Source organism: Cucurbita maxima, unplaced genomic scaffold (assembly GCF_002738345.1).
Source record: "Cucurbita maxima cultivar Rimu unplaced genomic scaffold, Cmax_1.0 Cma_Scf00013, whole genome shotgun sequence".
Lineage (NCBI taxonomy): Eukaryota > Viridiplantae > Streptophyta > Magnoliopsida > Cucurbitales > Cucurbitaceae > Cucurbita > Cucurbita maxima.
In genome coordinates, this window is record NW_019272029.1 from 1,205,200 (window position 1) to 1,219,791 (window position 14,592).

Sequence of the window (14,592 nt, forward strand, 5' to 3'; positions counted from 1 at the left end):
TTTTTTTTTTTTTTTTTTTGCATAGTTAGAGACTTTCAATTATTTTTAATTTTTATTAATTATCTTATTTTTATAATAACTTTTATTTGAAATTTCTTCATATATTTTTTTGGTATTTTATTAGTATTATTATTTTAATAGGATATGCACGAAAAAATAAAGAATAAAGGGCACGTGTCGCCAGTGGGACCCACATACCACTCGAAATAAAATAAAATAAAAATAAAAATAAAATCTCCTTTGTTTTTAGTTATGTATATGTATACGTATACGTATATATAAAGCTCTCTCTGCGTGACCATTTCCCTCCATTCCACGCTCGAACACACTCCCAAAATCCCAGACCAAAAAAAAATTGATTTCCAATGGGTAACGTCGATTACGTGTACCCATCGGCGGCGGAAGGCGGCGAGAGCTTGCACCAGGCGGCGATTCCACCGCCGCAGCCGTTCGTGAAGTCGCTGAAGAATTGTCTTAAGGAGACGTTCTTCCCAGACGACCCGCTCCGGCAGTTCAAGAACCAGCCGGCGAGGAGGAAGATTGTTCTGGGTTTGCAGTACTTTTTCCCAGTAGTGGAATGGGGGCCTCGTTATAATCTTGGGTTCCTGAAATCGGATCTCATCTCCGGTATCACCATTGCCAGCCTCGCCATTCCTCAGGGCATTAGCTACGCCAAGCTCGCTAACTTGCCGCCTATTCTCGGCCTCTGTAAGTAAATTATAAAGCTAAAAATCACGACTCTATACAATAGTATGATATATCAAACTTGTAGTATAAGCTCTCGTAGCTCAATTTGAGTTGGTTGAAAATGTCTTATATCAATAAATATGTTTTCTTTACTTATATAAATCGTTAATCATTTTCTAAGTTAGTCTCGGTTTCCTCTCAATAATCTTTCCTCGAACTTCGAACCAAGTATACCATAGAATATTCTCTAAGTCCTATGGAGCCCTCAAATTTCTCTTAATTGAAGCTCGACCCCTTCTCTCAGAGCTCTCGAATAAAGTACATCATTTGTTTGATACTTGAATCACTTTTAACTACACCTTCCTCATAATTCTTTCTTCGAAATTTTAAGATTGGGTTAACATGGTTAAGTTTAAGCATGACTCTGATACTATGTTAAGAATCTAGTTTCACACTGGTATGATATTGTCGAATTTGAACCTAAGTCGTTTTGGCTTACACGTATATGTGTTAATGTAATGTAGATTCGAGTTTTATTCCGCCGCTGATATATGCAATGATGGGAAGCTCGAAGGATTTGGCTGTCGGAACGGTGGCGGTGGCGTCGCTTCTGATGGGCGCAATGTTAGGGGTGGAGGTTAACGCCGCCCAAAATCCCACTCTTTATCTCCACCTTGCTTTCACCGCCACTTTCTTCGCCGGAGTATTCCAGGCCTCCTTAGGCCTCTTAAGGCAATTCCCTTCACCTATTTTGAAAATTCAATATTTATATTTTAATTCTTAATTAAATAAAAGAATAAAGTATTTGCATGGATATGAATTAATATGAATTAATACAGGCTAGGGTTCATCGTGGATTTTTTGTCACACGCAACCATTGTCGGATTCATGGGCGGCGCTGCCACCGTGGTGTGCTTGCAACAGCTCAAGGGAATCCTTGGTCTCACCCATTTCACCCACGCCACCGATCTTGTTTCTGTTCTCCGTTCTGTTTTTTCTCAAATTCACGAGGTTGAATATTCATTTTTTATATTTATAAGTTTCAATTTAGTCTCTATAATTTTAAATATTACAGTGGAGATGGCAAAGTGGGGTATTGGGATGCGGTTTTCTGCTCTTCCTCCTCATCACCAAATACTTTGTGAGTAAAAATAAAATTTAGCTTTTTAATAATTTATAAAAAAGAAATAAATAAATAAATAAATAATTTGATTTATGTTAAATTATTATTTCAGAGTAAGAAAAAACCGAAATTCTTTTGGATATCAGCAATGGCACCTTTAACGTCGGTGATTTTAGGAAGCCTTCTAGTGTTTCTCGCTCATGCGGAAAAGCACGGAGTCGAAGTGGTAAGTTTAAATTAAATACATTAATTTAAATTATTATTACTTTTTTATAATAATAATTTATTTATTTATTTTTTGGTGGAAATAATGGAGGCGAATTTGGTAATATGGCTTTCTTTAAACCGCCATACATAGACAGGATAGAGCTTAAAAAAAAAAAAAAAAAAAAAAATCAGGCTTGGCCGACTACCAATTTTGGAATATTTAAAATACACCACATATTTTCTTGAAAATAATTTTGGTTAAAATTCTAGTCCTTCAATTAGTATTTTTCTTTTAATTTGGCCCTTTTTTTTTACATAAATTTTGTTTTAGTCCTTCATTTTACATGCAATTTGCTTATTGTCACAAAAAAAGTATAAAGATAATCATTAAAAAAAACAAAAAAAAAAAAAACCTGTTTTGTCCATTTTATGTACAAAGTGAATGGTCCCCACCAATAATAGGAACTCAAGTAGTAGTTTATTTATTTATTTATTTATTTATGAATTGTTTGACATTTTTAAAAATGTTATAATTTTATAGTTAACCAAATAATTAGTTTTAATATTTTTAAATATGTTAAAAATATATATATAATTGAAAGTTAATAATATTGTGATTTTTCTATTAAATTTTTCTACTCAATATGTTTTTTTGGGAACAGATTGGAGAATTAAAGAAAGGGCTAAATCCAGTGTCTATTACAGATTTGGTGTTGGTGTCATCTTATCTTTCCACAACGATTAAAACTGGTATCATCACTGGGGTTATAGCTCTTGCGGTATTCATCCCATTCTTTATTTGTTGTACAAAATTTGATTTTTTTTAGTTTCGATTGATAATATGTCTTTAACTCCTTTAGAATAAAAAATAATTATAAAAAAAATCAATAATGTGAGTATTGGACTGAGAGATTAGAGATTTATTAAATAATTATAAAAATATTGGCTTTTAGTTAATCTCAAGAAAAATGATTTTGGTTTCGTAATTATTTAATTTTTAAATTGATTGTTTATAAAAAAAATAATAATAATAATTTGTGAGACGTTTACTAAATAAAAAATTAAAAGACTACGATTTTGAAAGTGGATTAAATCGAAGAAATTTTGGGATGAAGAATTGATGAGATGAATGCGCAGGAAGGAATAGCAGTAGGAAGAAGTTTTGCGATGTTCAAGCATTACAACATCGATGGCAACAAGGAAATGGTGGCTATTGGCACCATGAACATGGTCGGCTCTTGCTTCTCCTGCTATCTCACCACAGGTTCGAGAAATATTCCTCCGTTCACAATCAATTTATCATCCGTTTCTGAGGAAAACCAATTTGTTCTGACATCGAAATCACCGCATTTGCAGGCCCGTTTTCGCGATCGGCTGTGAACTACAATGCAGGATGCAAAACGGCGGTATCGAACGTGGTAATGGCGATTGCAGTGATGCTGACGCTGTTGTTCTTGACTCCTCTGTTCTACTACACTCCTATTGTTGTGCTTTCTTCTATCATCATTTCCGCCATGCTTGGCCTCATCGATTACGACGCCGCTATTCACTTGTGGAAGGTCGATAAGTTCGATTTCCTTGTCTGCATTGCTGCTTATGCTGGTGTCGTCTTTGCTAGTGTTGAAATTGGCTTGGTCATTGCGGTATGCTCTGACTTCTTCTTTTGTGGCTTTTGATGTGCCCGTAAGGTGTCTGTCGAAATGTCTAGCTGAGTTTCTTCCTGTGTTACGCCATTTTTAGGGTCCTAGAACCTATTATCACGTATTCTTAGCCACATTTCTGTATATTTAAACTTTTGTAAATAATATTCACAACATTGTGGCCAACTCATTGCAGGTGGTGATATCTCTGCTAAGACTACTTTTGTTCGTTGCGAGGCCGAGGACACTTGTGCTTGGAAACCTTCCCAATTCCACGGTTTACAGGAACGTCGAGCAATACCCAAATGCCGATAATGTTCCCGGCATTCTCATACTTGAGATCGACGCTCCCATTTACTTTGCTAATTCCAGCTACTTGAGAGAAAGGTATTACATCTATCACATTGGCACGTCATTGACAAACATTGCAATGTTGACTTCTTTCAAGTTCATGTGAATACTGAGTGATTGATTATTTGGATGGATTTTTGGAAGTTTTCTCTGAAAGTCGAAACTGTTATGCTTTAGGATTATAAGGTGGGTTGATGAAGAGGAAGACAGGATAAAAGCTTCCGGCGAAAGTACCTTACAATATGTAGTTCTGGACATGAGTGGTAAGTGTTGGATCTTCAACTGCTGAAAAATGGGCAAACATGTTTGGTTTTTGATACAGTAGTCTGAGAATTAATCTGTTTTTCAGCTGTTGGCAACATTGATACGAGTGGAATAAGCATGTTTGAAGAGATCAAGAACATTTTAACTAGAAGGGGATTGAAGGTACAGTATGCCACTTTCAAAACTTCCATTTTCAGCTGCATACTCTTAAAGCTGCTGAAGTTATGATGAAATTTAGAAAACATTTCCATCCAAATCTTTTTACCCTTGAATTTGCTATCCACTCAAAGTTCCATTTCTTTTCCCATGTGTGCAGATAGTTTTGGCCAACCCTGGAGCTGAGGTGATGAAGAAGCTGGACAAGGGCAAGTTCATCGAAAGCCTCGGACACGAATGGATCTATCTTACTATCGCTGAAGCTGTAGCAGCCTGCAACTATAGGCTTCACTCTTGCAAACCAAACCTTGTAACTGATGAGAAAGCAGAGCCATGGAACAATGTCTAAATAATCGAATCAAGGAAAGCAAGTAGAGCCATGGAACAATGTCTCAAGCTGAAGTTAACCTCCGGGGTAATTTTTCCTCCCCCTCTCGATAGTATCACTTGTAGGCCAAAATGGTATTTATATATATATAATATATGGAATTAATACTGAAAAAAGAGAGAGAAATGATGAAAGTAAGGAAATGCCTGTATTGTATCCCCTTTCTTCTCGATCGAATTACTTACCGTAAAGTATCTGAAAATAATGCCAAGCCTTTTTTCCTCTGGATTCTTTTCATCTTTTTCTCTATTGGGAAAGTCCGTTAGAAATACATTTGAATAACAAAACTACAAGAAACTAGCACCAAGTTGCGAACAATTAGTCAAACTTAGAGCCTTAAATCAAAACGAGTATAATTCAACTGTCGAGACATTCTTTTTATATGACATTGAAAGTTTAAATTTTCGCATAATAAAAAATCAAAATTATTAAAGATGTTCTGCAAAAATTCTATGGATAATGAAGAGCATCTAAAAAGAGCAGCTTTCTCTGATTAGATTCAGCCTTTCATGTACAGCATAATCTCAAAGCTAAGGTAACATAAAAACCTCTCTATACAAACAAAGAAAGATTGATAGATGATGAGCCAAGAGATATTTCCTTTTCACTAAACTAGAATTGATTATTTCACAGATAAAAATCAAAGCCTCAATCACCCCTTGTTGGAGGTCTCATACAAGCACAAAAAGGAGCCTTCTTCTTTTGCTTCTGCTTGGTTCTCGTCCCGCCATAAAGATAGTCTCGTAGAAGAACTCTCGGACTCCGCTCGGATACTTTAGTTCTTCCCTTGGCCTCCTTTTGACCATCGAGTTTCATTATTAGAAACTGTAGCCTCTTTAACTCCAACTGCAACCGCCCGATCTTCTCTGATCCCCTCCGTGCTTGTTCTGAAATTCGCCTACTTTGGACATTCTCATTTTCCTCTGGCCCCAGTGTGGATGAGCCTCCTCCATCAGCAGCCGGAAAAGTATCTTGAACATTCTTTGTGAGTTTAAGGTTCATCTCATACAACTTGGTGATGGCTTCTTCAGCTTCTACTACTTGCCCCTTCACTGTATCATATTCAGCACCTTTTTCTATCTTGCTCTTCTCTGTAGTCTCCATCTTCTTCTTCAAATCTTGTACAGTTATCTGAAGATTTGCCAATTTCCGAGCATCAGAGTCTAGTCTTTCTAGAATCCTTCTCTTGTTTCCTTCTTGTGGGAGTTCAGAAAGTCTTTTGGAGATCTCTAGTTTATCCACACCCAGTTCCTTCTCGATCAATGATTCATTTGAAAGGTGCTTGCTACTTCGTCTCCTGGTCGATCCAACCCGGTGATATTCGGTAGATGAGCTTGCTAGCATAGGAGCCTTGCCAATGGCCCGGTTGTAGCTGCCATCTTGATCAGTTGATTCCCACAGCTGAAGCATCCGATCACCAGCTGCTGCAGTTTCTCTTTGACTGGTTCCATATGATGAATGGTCAGCAATCCGATCAAGTAGGATGTCTTTTGTCAGAACATCATTTCCTGCTTCATAAATTTCCGACTTTGAATGTGATCGATTATAACGCTCTTGTCCATGGAGTATTGATTTGTCCTTGGTCACACGACTACGATCTCGGCCAGTTTTTAGCTGTTCCATCTCCTTCATTACTTTCTCTAGCTTGGCATTGGCGTTACACTTTTCTAGTGCAAATTCTTGAAATGCTAATTCAATTGCTTGAATCCTCCTATTCAAATCTTGCAGCTCAACTGAACCATCATGGTGAACTGGATCACCATGTGGCTGCTGAATGCTTTCATCATGCTCGGAACTTGCAGAACCAGATTCCTGCAGAAAGGAAAGTTAAAAGGCCCTGAGATTATGCAACCAAAACTCAGACACCCCTTTATTGATTGAGCCTGTTGGAAAGCTAAATAAACTTGGATTTATAAGTTTCCTCTACTTGCAATAAGATGCTTTAAACAGTAACGAGTTCTGAACTATATGGATATGAACACGAAAAAGACTATAAGCAAAAATAAAAATTGATATACAGAAAAAGCGGTATTGTTATTACCTTCAGTTCTTGTTCGTCAACTTTTTGCGTTTTTGTCGAAGAAATAGCATGCCTTTCAAGAGAATTTATAGAATCCTTCAAGGATTGAATAGCTAGGACATATGCGGCCAACTGAGTTTTCATTCTTCCATTTTCTCCTTCTGAACTACTAATTTTGTCCTTCAGCAATTCGATCTCCACATCTTTAGAGGTATTTCTGTCTTGAAGGTTCTGGCATGCTTCTGTTAGCTCATGACTCTTGCCTTCAAAAATTGATTGATAAATAGCAGAAATCTGCAGCTCACCAAAGAAAATGGCAGCCTGAGTTTCCCATGATTGAACTTCATTGTTCTTCATCTCAAGTTCAGATATTAAACTTTTCTCTCTGAATACATTCTTTTCAGCTTCCTTTTGCATCTCCTTTAGCTTCGAATCCATTTTTTGATTCTCTTCGTGAAGAAATTCAGTTTCCATTGCCAGGAAATCTTTATCTGAAGTGATTCTGTCCATCTGCTTCTTTTGTTCGTCGTTTATCCCCTCTAACTCGTTACACTTCGTCGATAGCCGCTCCACCATTTCACAGAGCTCCAACTTTTCATTTTCCTTCAAGCTCATCATTGTTTCTACTTCCATGATCTCACATTTTGACCTCTCCAAGGACTCAACTAGTTCAAAATTCTTCGTCTGTTCATCTCCCAACTTTCTTTCCATTAGTTTTACTCTCTCTTCAAGGTCTTTATTTGTGGACTGGAGATTATCCATACACTCAACGAGCTTCCTCAGTTCTTGTAGATTTTCAGATACAATATCCTTGTAAACAAAGGAAAGTTGGCTTTGAAATATCGTCTCACCGAACATATCGATGTTTGCATCTTCTAATTCATGTTTATCTTCCCTCAAGCCTAAGATTTCTTTTCTCAAGGATTTTTCCTCCTCAAGTGCCTTGAAATTCTCAGCATGTAATATCTGATAAGCCCCTTCCAAATTTTGCAGCTTCTTGCTTACATTCTCCGTTTCAGTCATAAGTAATTCTTCTTTGTGATTGCTATCTATTAATTTTGAGCTCATATCTTCATTCAACTCCATAAGTTTCTCCATCTTACCCTGTAGTATTGAATTCATTTCAGATTGATTGCTGAGCTCCTGGTCAAGCATGTTCCTTTCCATCAGGTAATTTTCAGCTTCACTCTGTGACTTTTCCAAGGAATTCCTGAGTTCTAAGTTCTTTGTTTGTTCATCTCCCAACTTTGCTAACATTAATTTCATTCTCTCTTCAAGGTCATTTTCTCTGCAGCGGAGTTCGTCCATGCATTCAGTAAGCTTTCTCAATTCTGCAAGATTTTCTGAGATAGCATCCTTGTAAACAAAGGAGAGTTCACTTTGAAATATGTTTTCAGTGAACATATTAATGTTTTCTTCTTCTAAATCTTGTTTCTCTTTGTTCGCTTTGCAACTCTCATCATGAAGAATCTGGTAATTCCCTTCCAAATCCTGTAGCTTCTTACATAAATTCTTCATTTCAGTCATTAGGCCTTCTTCTTTGTGAATTCCCTCCACTATTTTCAAATTCAAGTCCTCATTCAGCTCTAGAAGTTTCTCCATCTCAACCTGGAGCGTCGAAAATCGTTCAGATTGGTTCCTATGCTCCTGATCAAGCGTGTTCTTCTCTGTCAAATACTTTTCAGCTTCACTACGTGACCTCTCCAAAAGCATTGTGAGTTCTAAGTTCATCGTTTGTTCATCTTTCACTCTCTCTTCAAGGTCATTATTTGTAAACTGGAGTTTATCCCTACACTCAGTAAGCTTTCTCAGTTCTTCAAGAATTTCAGAGATGATGTCTTTACAAATGAGGAAAAGTTGACTCTGAAATATTGTTTCATTGAACATATTACTGTTCTCTTCTTCTAATTGATACCTCTGTTTAAGAGCATTGGAATTCTCTACTTTTAAAATCTGGTAAGCTTCCTCCACATTATGCAAATTCCTGCAGACATTTTCCATTTCTGTCATGAGCGTTTGTTCTTTATAGCTACCCTCCATTACTTTCAACCTCAGTTCTTCATTCAACTCCACAATCCTACTCTGGAGAATCAAGATCTCTTCAGATTGGACTCTGTTCTCCTGACCAAGTGCATCCCTTTCCATCAAAATGTTCGCACATTCATCTTTCAGCTGCAGAAGGAACTTCTCATTAATAGATTTCTCGATCACTAACTGATAGTATTCATCATAAATTTCATTTATACAGTTTTCTTTCTCCTGAATCTTGACAAAAATTTGGTTCAGAAGTGTTTGATCTTGCTCCGTCTCGTGATCGAATCCCGGGTATGCGTTGATGTCAAGAATACTCAATACTCGTCGAAGCCCTGTCCTCAGGAATTTATTTTTCTCAATGAAGGATTCAACCTGCCCCTGTCTGTTAATATTTTCTAGCTCTAATTCAGAGATGGCTTCTTTTGATCTCTCGGATTCCTCTAAAAGTTTTTGAGACTCTACAAGTAAAGAGAGGTTATAATTCTTCATATCTTGTATGCAATTCTGTAAGATGAAGATCACAAACTGGGAATTTATATCTTTGTCTGTCTCTTCCTCATATTCCTTCTTCCAGTGATCGCGTTCTTCTCGTAATAGATGCATTTGCGACTCCATACGAGCTACCCGTTTCTTACTGATTTCAGTAAAACTAGAATGAGCTTGTTTTTCTGCATCCAAATAAGCCTTCAGCTTTTCTATTTTACAAAATGCAGATTCTCTTTCGTTGGCGAGCACCGAATGTTTCTCTACTGATTCTCGTAATCGTTTATCCAGATCTTCCAGTGAGTTATGGGAGGTCTCCAGCTGACATAGTAAGCTTTCTCTCTCTGTAATGAGGCCAGACTTCTGTTGACCAAGTAACTGGCAGGAGTCTTCTAGATCCTTAGATTTCATCTGTAATGCTTCGAGTTCAGCAATGGCATCAGAAAGGGAGTTCTCGAGAAGTATATTTTTTTCTGAGAGTTCCTCCAGATTCTTAGTTGTAATTAGTAGCTGAGAAGTCAGGGCCACCTTCTCAGAAGAAAGAGCTGATTTCTCTCCCAACAGAGATTGACAAGAATCTTCTAACATCTTTACCCTCTCCTTGGTTTCTTCCAAGTCAACACTCATATCAGAAATGGAATTTTCTAAAAAGGAATTTTTCTCAACAAGTTTCTCAAGAACATTCAACTCCTCCAAGAGAGCAGCTTTCTCACTTTTCTCTGTCTCACAGGTTTCCCTCATCCTTGAATACTCATCTTGCAGTTCCTTAACAGATGCTCCAAAGCTGCCTAAACTATAGCCTGTAGACTCCACCTGCTCCATTATGGCCCCATTTTTCTTATTCAATTCATTAATCTCTTCTTTCAGACAGTAGATTTCTTGCTGAAGGGCATTACGTTCATTCGTTCGATGTTCTACCTCCGCTTCAAGTTTACTTATCTTCTCCCTCAAGCTTGACAGCTCATCTTGCAAATCTTTTATCGACAGAGCTGACGACATATTGAGTTCACCAAGCTTCCTGTTTTCATTCTTCACCTCCTGAACTTCAGCAATCAAGCTTTGGTTTTGAATTTCTAGGTTCCTTAAAACTTGTGTCCTATTCTGAATCTCAGCAGCAAGAGATAGCAGCTCCTCTTCGGTCTGAGAATGCAAATCTTGCAACGTTTGGAAAGCAGTCTCGGCCTCAACAAACCGCAAATGCTCGTCCTGTACGCAATTCCAAAGTCTTCCCAGTTCATTTTTGTTCTCGGTGAGTTCTTCATTTTGAGACCCCATTTTCAGTACCAATAACTCTAACTCAGATTGCAGAGCCAGATTTGATGTCTCCAATGAAAGACACTTCTCTTCAGCACTTCTTAACTTTAAAACTCCGTCATCGATTTCACGATGCAGCCTTTCAGCCTCTTCTTCAGCACATGAAAGTCGATATTCAAGATTAGAAATCTTCTCCAAGCACTGCAGGTACTGGACAGCTGCAGTTTCCTTTTCTTCGGTTAGTTTTTCGATTGTTTGCTTAAGGATAATCAATTCACTTTCAGCTTTTTCAGCTAGTTCATTGTATCTTCTTGAACTTTCCTCTGCATGAAGAAGCTTCTCCTCTAGTTTCACTATGATTTCTAAACTCTCTCGATATTGAACAAGTACAGCTTCCTTTTCAGCTCCTACTTCAGCAAGGCCTTGCTTCAGACTTTCAGTAAGATCTTCAGCTCCTCTTTGAATGTCATAGATATCACTCTCCAAAAGGGATACTTTGTCCAGACACTGTTGATACTTTAGCAGACTAGCTTCCTGTTCAGTCTCTAGTTTTCTGAGGGCTTCCCTCAAATTCTGGGCTTCGGTTTCAGCTTTCGAGGCGCGATCATCTAGTCTTTTGGAATCCTCTTGTGCACGAGAGACTTCTATCTGGAGATTAGAAAGCTTATCAAGACTCTGTTGATATTGAAGTAGATCAGCTTCCTTTTCAGCTTCTAATTTAGCCAGAGCCTCCTTTAAGGCCACAATCTCCGCCTCAGTAGCCGAAACCTTGAGATTATTCCTCCCATTTCGCTCATTCTCCTCAAGATCGTGGAAATTCAGGCCTTTCTTTGCCCTTCCTTCCCCGGAACCAAAAATATCATTAAACTGCTTCAAACCCCTCCGACTCGTAACCAAGTTCGATTCTTCTGTAAATGCACCATTTCTCCTGCCACCACCTGATTGAGGTGAAAGCCCCAAGCCATCCTTTTGCAACTCATCTGGGTCAAAAAGAGCACGTATAGGTGATGGCGTCTGTGGATCACCCTCATTACCTGAACCTGCAGGCAAATCATCAAATGGTACCTGGTTAGGAAATGCCTCAGCCATGGTATGATGAGCCTGACGAAGCACCCCAGTTGCATTATCATATCTTTCTGCCAAGGCTCGGTATGCCCGGTAGAATTCTTCAACCAATTTCATAAGTTCCGGGCGCTTCTTGTAGTACATCTCAGCCCTCCTCGCAAACGAATCGGCATCCTCTTCAAGAAGCTTGATCATCTGTTTCACTTTGGTATCCATATCTGTTTTCAAGCAGCATAACCAAGTACAAGTTAGTCAGCCATTTTCATTCATGGAGCACAAATCAATAGCTTCAAGAGACTAATAACTTCAAAGGGCACAAACCAAGACCTGTAAGATTTTCTTGAAGCCATTTAGAATTTTTTGGGCTAATGTGACTATCCCACCACCATGAATACATGCGCCTAGAATTTGTCCGCGAGGTAGTCGTCATGACTTCAGCCAAACAGAACAAACACTTTCAAAATAACTCCAAGTCTCAAGATTCTTTGGCTTTCACTTTGGTCTCTTCTTCTACCTAATCAACCTTCCTAACCCAACACAATCAAAATTAGATACAAATTTTCTTGTGAACTGAAAAATAGATCCCAATTTTAGGTTGAAAAAAGTACCTGATCAACAAAACCAAGCTCCAGAATCTACAAAGGAGGAAGCAAATGGAAGTTCGAGAGCTGAATTTGAACGAAGTAGCTGATAGAAACCAACAAAGAACACCCAGATAAGTGACAAGATTGAAGATGATGAAGAAACGAAGAATCTCAAACAAAAACACCCAGATCAAGAACATCACGATCAAAAACAGAGATGGGTTCTACAGTTTCATCCATTCAAGAACAACAAAAAGAAGCCCACATAGAAGAACAGAGGGAAGAAGCTAAAATTTACCAGAAATCTGGCATATGGGTCTTGAATCAGCAGCTGTGACTAAAAATCAGCTTCAGCTGCCATCGCATCGCTCTCACCCCATGGTTGATACTCACAGATCTCTGTAACCCTCTTCCTCCTCCTCCTCCTCCTTCCTGTTTCTCAAATTCTGGTGTGCTTTTTGATTCGGTGTTGATATTATTGCCTTATTGGTGTACTATCGCAGCTTTTGCAAAAAAAAAAATAAATAAATAAATAAAGAAGCTGCCAGAGAGGGAGGACGAACACTGGGCTTAAAGCAGAGCAAAACAAAAATCCGACCAAGCAAAAATAAACGGATCAATGTAAGGCTTCTTCCTGTATAATCTGTCTTTCGTAGGGTTTGATTAATGAATAAATGTGACAAAATTCTAAATTTCTTTGTTTCCTTTAATTTTCTTGTTGTGTTGGAGAATATTGTGAGAGTCGGTAAAACAAAGCTTTCTTTTTCTTTCTTTTTTTTTTTTTTGAAAAAAAAATTGGTAATTATAAAGAAGTTGATTTGACCAAATTACCCTTTTGGTTAGGGCATCAAAAATACTCCTTCCTTGTGCTTCCAAAAGTTTGACTTGCTTACTAGGGTTCCAAAAATCGGCGTTTTCTATGACGATTTTCTGCTGCCTCAAATTCACGTGGTAAAATTTTTTAATCTTTTTTATTAAAAAAAAAAAAGTTTACTTTTTTACTATTTTAATGGTAATATATTAATTTCATTGAATTCCAAACTTGAATTAATAATAAAATAATTTATACTCCGTCAAAATTAAATTAAAAAATTGTCCTTGAATTTTCATCTCTCTGTGATATAATTTTCATAAAAAAATTGAACATATTTTTCTTTTAATGTTAAAATTATCCTTTAATTTAATAAATAAATAAATGAACTTGGTACCTAATAAGGCAATATTGGTATGAGAAATAAATCTAAATAAAAATAAAAATAAAAATAAAAAGAAATCTCATTTTCATAATGATGGTAGTGGAATTATTTGGTAATTTTAATGTTATTTATTACATATCTTAGGTGTCTGAAATAAGTAAACTATTTTAATATTGCTTCTGCATAAATAAAAATAATAATTTTATTTCTACTTTCAGAAAATAATTAATAATTTCAATCTTCATTTTCCAATAATATTTTTATTCCATTATTTTCTAGTTCAAACAAAACGGTGCGGTGGTTATTAACACTTTACTGAACTTTCTTAAATAAAAATATCATTAAAATAATGTACATGAACTCATGTCTATTTAATTTAAATTAAAAAAATAATTTAAATATCTTTCTCATCTCAATAATTTCAATTTTTTTAGCTCAATAGTGGTAGAATTCAAAGATAATACAACATATTGAGACAAACCCAAAAAAGAAAGACGAAAGCCAAAGATAAAATCAAGGTGAAACTGGCCCAATGGCAACCACATTCAAGCTCAACGAGCACACTAGCCCTAAAACTTAGCTCATAGCAAGTTTGCCAAATGAGATTTCAATCTAAGGAGAACATGTCTCACAGAGAGATGTTCATTTTATCTACCGGAAAAGGGCTCGAATGGGGGAGGGAGTCCCGATCCCCATGAGAAATGCTAGGCCGCACGTGAAGATTCTTTGCCCGATCTCGAAAAATGTGCATATTTATAAAAGAAAAGTAAGATTATAAAGAAAGGGTAAGGGGAAAGTGAGAAAGGATGACGATGAAAAGGGGAGATTTAGGGTTTATAAGTAAAATAATAGCTGGCAAAATGCGAAACGCTCATTTCATTTGTTTCAAAAGCTGACAAGATTCAGAGTCAGGGACGGTGGGCGTGGATCAGGTGCGCGTGGGCGCGGGCGTGGGTGTGGGCGCAGGCGCGGCCGCTCCTCTTTCCTCATCACCACTAATCATTTCCCTTCCCTTCCCTTCCCTTCCCTTCCCTTCCCTTCCCACCCTCCACGTGTGCATGCTCACAAAACGTGCGCTCTTCCTTCTATTTATTTATTTACTTTTTAAATATTTTTACCAAAAAAAAAAAAAAAAAAAAA

At 37.3% G+C, this 14,592-nt stretch overlaps 2 protein-coding genes across 4 annotated transcripts; one reads left to right on the plus strand and one right to left on the minus strand.

Moving 5' to 3' along the window:
* The first annotated feature begins 326 nt into the window (after positions 1-326).
* LOC111488478 (sulfate transporter 3.1-like) lies at positions 327-5,044 on the plus strand. Its single transcript, XM_023136230.1, has 12 exons — positions 327-708; positions 1,212-1,419; positions 1,527-1,698; positions 1,763-1,828; positions 1,923-2,036; positions 2,680-2,796; positions 3,155-3,281; positions 3,374-3,660; positions 3,854-4,044; positions 4,186-4,271; positions 4,358-4,434; positions 4,589-5,044. The coding sequence occupies exons 1-12, from the start codon at positions 366-368 to the stop codon at positions 4,775-4,777; spliced, it is 1,977 nt and encodes a 658-aa protein (XP_022991998.1). The 5' UTR covers positions 327-365; the 3' UTR covers positions 4,778-5,044.
* Positions 5,045-5,241: 197 nt separating this feature from the next.
* Positions 5,242-12,983, minus strand: LOC111488458 (protein NETWORKED 1D-like). 3 transcript variants are annotated; one of them, XM_023136198.1, is made up of 6 exons: positions 12,555-12,983; positions 12,340-12,359; positions 12,281-12,305; positions 12,000-12,199; positions 6,858-11,890; positions 5,242-6,628 (listed from the first exon to the last, which is right to left on the minus strand). In XM_023136198.1, exons 4-6 carry the CDS (start codon positions 12,100-12,102, stop codon positions 5,465-5,467), a joined length of 6,300 nt encoding a protein of 2,099 aa, XP_022991966.1. In that variant the 5' UTR covers positions 12,103-12,199; positions 12,281-12,305; positions 12,340-12,359; positions 12,555-12,983; the 3' UTR covers positions 5,242-5,464. The 3 variants fall into 3 exon arrangements, with proteins under 3 accessions (XP_022991966.1, XP_022991964.1, XP_022991965.1); XM_023136196.1 differs by having other exon boundaries at positions 12,000-12,195; positions 12,281-12,359; XM_023136197.1 differs by having other exon boundaries at positions 12,281-12,359.
* Between the last annotated feature and the right edge of the window lie 1,609 nt (positions 12,984-14,592).

What these genes read in the sequence shown, in the direction of transcription:
- LOC111488458 (XM_023136198.1), bottom strand. Translation starts at nt 12,102, where the DNA reads ATGACGACTACCTCGCGGACAAATTCTAGGCGCATGTATTCATGGTGG. An exon ending in GCTTCAAGAAAATCTTACAG is followed by an intron (nt 11,891 to 11,999) that starts GTCTTGGTTTGT and finishes GCTTGAAAACAG; the next exon opens with ATATGGATACCAAAGTGAAA. An exon ending in TTGACGAACAAGAACTGAAG is followed by an intron (nt 6,629 to 6,857) that starts GTAATAACAATA and finishes TCCTTTCTGCAG; the next exon opens with GAATCTGGTTCTGCAAGTTC.
- LOC111488478 (XM_023136230.1), top strand. Translation starts at nt 366, where the DNA reads ATGGGTAACGTCGATTACGTGTACCCATCGGCGGCGGAAGGCGGCGAG. An exon ending in CTGGGGTTATAGCTCTTGCG is followed by an intron (nt 2,797 to 3,154) that starts GTATTCATCCCA and finishes ATGAATGCGCAG; the next exon opens with GAAGGAATAGCAGTAGGAAG. An exon ending in TCCAGCTACTTGAGAGAAAG is followed by an intron (nt 4,045 to 4,185) that starts GTATTACATCTA and finishes GTTATGCTTTAG; the next exon opens with GATTATAAGGTGGGTTGATG.